The sequence below is a fragment of the Seriola lalandi genome, unplaced genomic scaffold (assembly GCF_002814215.2).
Source record: "Seriola lalandi dorsalis isolate HSWRI2012SDOR001 ecotype SW California unplaced genomic scaffold, Sedor1 jcf7180002054263, whole genome shotgun sequence".
Classification (NCBI taxonomy): domain Eukaryota; kingdom Metazoa; phylum Chordata; class Actinopteri; order Carangiformes; family Carangidae; genus Seriola; species Seriola lalandi.
This window is the reverse complement of record NW_019524816.1, coordinates 343,150-350,141: the sequence shown is the minus strand read 5'-3', so window position 1 is coordinate 350,141 and position 6,992 is coordinate 343,150. Positions and strand designations below refer to the sequence as shown.

General features: G+C 38.4%; 1 protein-coding gene across 1 annotated transcript in view; it reads left to right on the top strand.

Annotated features, from left to right (window-relative positions):
• Window positions 1–6,992, top strand: part of LOC111654229 (neurexin-2) — a 395,909-nt gene that overhangs the window by 80,442 nt on the left and 308,475 nt on the right. Inside the window, exon 10 of the mRNA XM_087173672.1 lies at window positions 3,137–3,310. Within this exon, the coding sequence (XP_087029798.1) occupies window positions 3,137–3,310 (174 nt within the window). The remainder of the gene's footprint in view (window positions 1–3,136; window positions 3,311–6,992) is intronic.

Below are 6,992 nucleotides of genomic sequence, written 5' to 3'. Positions count from 1 at the left end.
TGTCTGCAATATAAGCATACCTACATAAACATACATATTTGTATGGGCTAAACATACTGAATATGTCAATATAGATAGATTTATCTATCTATCTTTACACACAACATAACAAGCCAACAAGCACTAAGTAAACATTAATTACATTATTTCCTGTCTATGTTGTACAAAACACACTTGATAATTGTGTGATAACCCGAAGAGTAAAACAAAATGAGTCAGTGTTTCACAGTCATGTTTTTTTTTTTTTAAAGTATATTCTTTTTGGGGCTTTTGTGCCTTTATTGGACAGGATAGTGGAGAGAGACAGGAAATGGGGAGGCAGAGAGAGGGGGAACGACATGCAGATTTGTCTTGGTTCACTAAGCTGCATGAATATATGCATGTAGCACCACTTGGATTAGTTTTTTTGCGAAGACATTGTGAATTTCGCACATGCTAACTTGGCTGCTAACAGCTTTGAGATGCTAGGAAATGGAACTTCCAGAGCAAACACCCCTTGCAACACTGCAGCCATGTCACATTTAAAACGAGCTGTAATGTATGCTGTGTGGAACAAACTGTCTGTGGCCCAACTGGACAAAGAAGTCAAAACTTCACCCAAAGAAATCTGTAATTCAAATTAAAAGTACTCGACTCAAACTGAACACACTGATTCTCTCTGAGTGGGAGTGTGTATTTAATCGTCTTCCCTAGTTTTTACTCCACTGGAAGAAAACAAAACTTGCATAACTAATTTTTACAGTACATCTGACACAGCCCTCCCTCCTCTCTTGTCTACTCCGGTTATGTAGTCACAGCCAGTGGATTTCCTCAAACATCCTGTTGACTTCTGCAAGAAATTCACTGTTTGCTCTTTTGAGATCAACTCCACACCGATAATTTCATATTTGCTAAATGGTTCTTGCAGCCACGATTCCAGGACATCAGTCAGTCAGACAGCTAATGAATTCATTGTATTGATTATAATGCCCGAGAGCCCCGGTTGGGAAATATGAAGTGTCAAGTACTCATTAATTCCAGAGAGAAGTTGGCAAACATCATTGACTCATTCCATTACACAAAGTCCACATATAATTGACCTCGTGGCTCATTGCTTCGCAGAGCGCTAAAGTTGAAAGTTGTGGTTTTCAGCTCTGGAAAAAAAAAAAAATGTATATATGTGTGTGTAGATATGTACATAGTAGAAATATTTATAGTGGAAAGGTTTTCTGTTTTCTGATGGTTCTATCTTTGCGGCAGGATCTCGTCCCCGTGTGAAAGGTTTGGCTGGATGTTCATTTTATGCCTACTTAAAGATAAAGCGTAAAGTAGGAGTTTTGATGATGAGAAATGCCTGAAGCATTTCAAACCGTGTTTATTCATATGCACTTACATCAAAGGCCCCTTTGTGTTTTTCATAATTTCACTTGGCATTTTCTGCACAACTCTACAGAACAGAGGGTTGAGAGAGGAAGGGAGAAAGAAAGGGAAAATAATTGGGCTTAAAAGTGGATAGATATTTCCTTTTATGTTGTAATGTAAAGAGACCTTAATTGTACTTGAGCACCCAGATATCCCAAAACTCAGCCTTATCATCTCACAGAGGATTCACAAAGTCCGCTTCCTTCATGAGGAAGTGCTCTTGTTTATATTCTGTTCTTCTCTCAGAGGAGGAGAGTAAAGTATATGAGCAGGACAATGGAATGAATCTTCATGAGCATCAAATGTCATTTCCAGTGCCTCAGCCTTAATGCTGCACAATCTATTTATGTCAACTGTAAGCTACTTCTTTGAATCATGTAATTGTCACAACATGTTCCTGGTGCCTTTTGTAATGACAAGCATTTTGTCAGGGGACGTCTCCCGCGAGCGCACCCCCCCGACTTCCACGCTGCTTGGCTTTAAAATGTCAATTCTGTCTCTTGGTGCCTATACTGTTTACTCTCCGCTGCATGTCTCTGGTATTACACACAGTCACTGTGGATCAGCCACACACAACACTGTGTAGGTGCAATCTGTGAGTCACTCGTATGCAGACAAATGGGTCAGTGACTAGCTCTGTTGCTCTTTAGCGACAGTAACACTATAGGGAACCATTTTATATTGAGCAAATTAATCATGTAGCTAAATCAAAACAGGCACAGACGGTACAGTGTTCTGCACAGTATCAGCAAGTTATATGATCTCAGCCTTGTTTCCTTGTTGATCAGAACTCTTCTCTTTTATGCACATGAAAGTTCATGTTAATTAACACTTACTGCACATGAATACATCTCATAATCAAAGGGCAGATTATGCCATCTGGGACTGCATGTAGCAGTAGACCATAAATGGAGAACATGTTTTCGAAACCGATGTAATATGTATATAGGAGATGTAAATTGTGAGCGTGTGGGGATTTTTAATGTGACTTTTCCCCCACAATCAAGCTGATTGACATTCCTTTGTCAGTACTATGTCATCATATTTCAATGGTGCATTATGTAAAGCAATCCACACATTTAACATCAGTGTGGAGAAAGCAAAGTAAAAGATAGCCAGTCACAAAACAGAAATAATAAAGTTGACAATATCATAAAAAGCAGTTGGAGTGAATTCAGTTCTCTAATATGAGTTTTGTACAAATTAAATTGATATTGATATTGATATAGACAGTCACAGAAGACTGAAACCATTGTATTTACACAATGGCGTGTTTCCAAATGACTCCATGCATTTCCAAGGTGATGATACCACATTGGGTGATGCAAATGTGGTTGTCATTATTTGTTACTTTGCCCAGCAATGGTCCATTTACAGAGTATTTGACATGTTTTAAATATTTATTGACTGGCCAGCCTTTCGATTTCCAGTATATCACCTACTTGTATTAAAAAAAGAAATACTGTTGTATCTTTAAGCTCCTTTTCTGCCTACATAACCTCACATCTTAATTTCATTGTTAATTATCTTACTCTTGCCTCATTTTATCTTTGCCCCTCTAACACTGATATGTATGATGTTTGTTTGTAATGTAGCTGAAATCCTAAATTAAAGTAGTTAAAGTTATTATTTTCACATTTTAGTAATTTGGTATCGGTTCAGAATTAAGTCTACACTTTAGGAAATGTAAAATTTTCAAGCTCTCAGAAGTCGTTCCTGTGTATGTGTTTTGCAGGGGAGCTGTACATCGGTGGCGTGACAAAGAACATGTACAGCAATCTGCCCAAGCTGATTGCGTCCCGGGACGGGTACCAGGGCTGTCTGGCCTCCGTGGATCTGAATGGGAGACTCCCCGACCTGATCGCAGATGCCCTCCACAGGGTGGGTCAGGTGGAACGAGGCTGCGATGGTGAGTGAGCATAGGAGTTGTCTATCACATACAGTTACGGTTATCATCATATCTCACAAAATGCTTAAAAAGGGACTTTGTAAGTACTTTCCTTAATACCTAATATGTGTTGCTTTTTGCTATATTTCCCTATTTACTCACGGCATTCATCTCATGTTCAAAAGTAATGATGCATCAGCTGTTAGCTATTCTGTGAATCAACAGGGGAAATTAAATAGAATTGATTTCAAGTGATTCTGTTATCATCCAGTGTATAATCCAGCGTTGTTCTTATTAGTCACAATATTTCTTTTTGTCACACAGAATGCCAACTTTACAATTTTTTCTCATCAAGGATAGCTCAGCTTGAGAAGATGACAGATAATTATGTGGAAAACTACTCAGGAGTCTGGTAGCAATCTGTTTTTTTTTTTGAACAATTTAATTTCAGTAATGTCATTTAGAGAAGGAGATAAAAACAAGTCATTTTTTGATTGCTACGTGTTTCTGATACTGATAATATGCTGTGCTAATTGTTCTTCAAAAAGGTAAAAAAAACATTATTCGCAAGTGATTGTAGCAAAGTAGAAAGCAAGCAAGTTGTTCTGTGCTTTCCCATATACAAATGTAATATAATTACATATATTGAATTTCCATATTTGAAATATATATACGACTACATATAAAATAAAATCATATATGTAAAAAATATATATGAAACCTATTATAAATTGGAATAATTTAATTTATTGACATATACTGTATGTCTAGCCCATACAAATACGTATGTTTATGTATGTATGGTTATATTGTAGTCCAATGTTACATGATGTTACCATATAAAAATATATCGTATACATTTATGGGTATTTCATATATGTTATAAACTTATATCTTCATATATGTGTATGTATGAAAGTATGTGATAATAACATATATATATCCCCTTATAGGTCACATATATGGCAACATCACTCTTGCTATAGGGACAAACATGTCATATATTACATTTCTGTATGGGTTGAATAGCTGTTTCTGTTTTTATTTACACATATAAATTGGATCTGCTCCCCTCTATAGGCTGATTACACACAATACTGCTACCTGCACAGAGACACTACAGTAACTCAGTACATTTTTCTGTGGCTGTAATTCCCAGTAACCCCGCCCAAAGTCTCACAGCTTTGGGCAGTCTTTACAATCTAAGCCTTTGTCCTCTGTACATCCTCTTTATTGACCCATAAAACCTACATGGAGCAGGTATCTCCCTCCTCTAATGTTATTGTCAGTGTGGCTAATCTCAGTGACACCCCGCCCTCATTGGCTTTCGCCTCATCAGTCTTGCATTTGTTGTTTGTGTTTTGTTTTGTTTTGTTTTTTATGTCTGCCGTGCTCAGTTCACCACCAGGCTGCACAGCTCATGTGGCGAGCAGTTAATCCTGAGTATAACAGTAGATTTTGGTCATAGCACGTCCCCTTCCATACACCCCACCTCCTCACCCCCCCGCCACCACGTCTCAATGCCGTACCGAGTGTCGGAGAGCACAGACTTGATTTCCCTGAGGGCCACACTGGCCGACTCGATGCGGCACCGATCCAGCGTTTTTTTTTCTCGATCCCTAACGCTACTACTTCTGCCAACCAGCCTTATTACCTGCCTACAGTAATACACCACAATTACTTTGCTCCAAACACAGTTTAAAACTGCATTAAGCTATCACACTGACTCCTGTAGGCTCCTGAAATGGATGCTAATATTAGTTAATGATTGGATGTGCCAGAGAGATGAGCTGAGCTTGTAATTGAGCGGATATAGAAGGGTGGACCTTTTTTGACAAATAATAGTATACATAGACCTGTGGCTGTTGCAAATCCATATATTCCCTTGTTGATATCACAGGAATACATCAAAAACAATCATGATTAGTTATCCACGTTTACTAAAATCTAATTCAGAATGTTATTCTTTACCATGCAGCAGAGAAGCCAAACGTTGAAAGCAAAGCATTCAAATTACAACCGTAATTGATAGGTTTCTAGTGTTGATTGATCTCCAACAAGAGCTGTTGAGACCTATTCTCTGACTTTCTGTAATGAAAATGACTTTTCCAAAATGTAGTGCTGCCCTGCACATGGATCACTGCCAACATCCTGACTGCCTTGGCTCTGAGGTCATTGTTAGCTTGTGGACTGGGAATACAGAGTGGTCAGAGGTGGCTGCTGGTCCGGTCCCTCCAGACCCCGAGGCCAAACAAAGACCAGAACATTGAGCCTGTTCTTGTTTTCTCTACTGACTCAGCAGATCATAACTACAGAGAACAAGAAGGGAAAGAGACCGAGACTGAGAGAGCTGCAGGGAAAAAACGCACTGCAACAAACTAAATAAAATAATGTAGCATTTGACATTGTGGGAGTGGAAGCATGAGCAGTAGCAGAGTTAAATATAATTCCAAGATGAATAAAAATACATTTTTTAAAATAATTAAGAGATTATTTTAGAATGCCAAAAAAGTTAGGAATCTTGGTTAAATTACTGGCTTCCTTTTGAACATATTTTAAAAGCTCAAACCATCTTAATTTGAGCACTCTGGCCTACACTACACCACCAATATGTGAGCAGATGTTCCAGTTGTTACCCAGCTGTTAGTTGTAGAGGCAGGTGACAGCAGCCAGGGAGTGGAGATGTGTGTGTTCACTCTGGCTTTTTACAGTGATTATAGCCGTATTGCCTTTATTGTTCAGGATTTTCCTCAACATTTGGAGCAAACATGGCAGATGGAGGTTTATGCTCCAACAAACCCAAGGCATCTAATAACAGGTTCTCAGGCAGCCATAGAGAGGTAATGTTTGGTCAATCGTTAGTTGAAGGGAAGAGTGAGAAAGTGATTACATGACTTGGTTATTAATTATGACAATGTGCTTGATAAGCTCCTCAAGGGAACCCTTTATTAGCACATAATTAATGGGGCAATAAGGTGGTTAGGAGCAACTAACAGAACAAGCTGATAAAAAGAAATAACATTCAATTTTAGTGGACATTTTGGAGTTAAAAGCTCTCATGTATCGTTTATTGTTTTTATTTTTATTTTTTTAATTTTTCCATTATGTATTTTCTGCTGGTTTGAGGTTGGGGGTTTAATTGGGTCATTTGTAAATGACACAATGAGATGTCTGTTTATCTATGCAGAAACAAATTAGTCTGGCACTGAATCATGGTTCTTTGGAAGTGTTTGTGTTTGATTGAGATTTTTACAAGAATCCCCACCACCAACACAACAGCCACCTCACGTACTTCCTTCCAGAAATACTCTCTTGCCTTAGACTTGATCTGCATCCTAATCTTCAGCTTTTTCTATGTAATTTTGAGAACAATCATTTGAAGTCAGGATTTGTTGGAAGGAAACCTAATGATCATCTTGTCTACTTTCTTTTCCACAAGCCCTATTGGCTTCTAATAATACAGAGTCAACAAAGGCAAAGACTAGATTAATTATTTTCCATACCATGTGACAATGCCCGTTGGGTCAGTAGTATGTATAATGTGGAGAAAATTTGAGTTTTCTAGGCAGCCTGTCACAGCACCTATCTGAGTAAGTGGCTGGAGTTCCGCAGAGAAATCACAACGGTGGAGTTTCTAATTGGCAATTTAAATGACTTCAGCCATCCATGACCGTGGGAGGGAACAACAGGACAAACCCCCCCC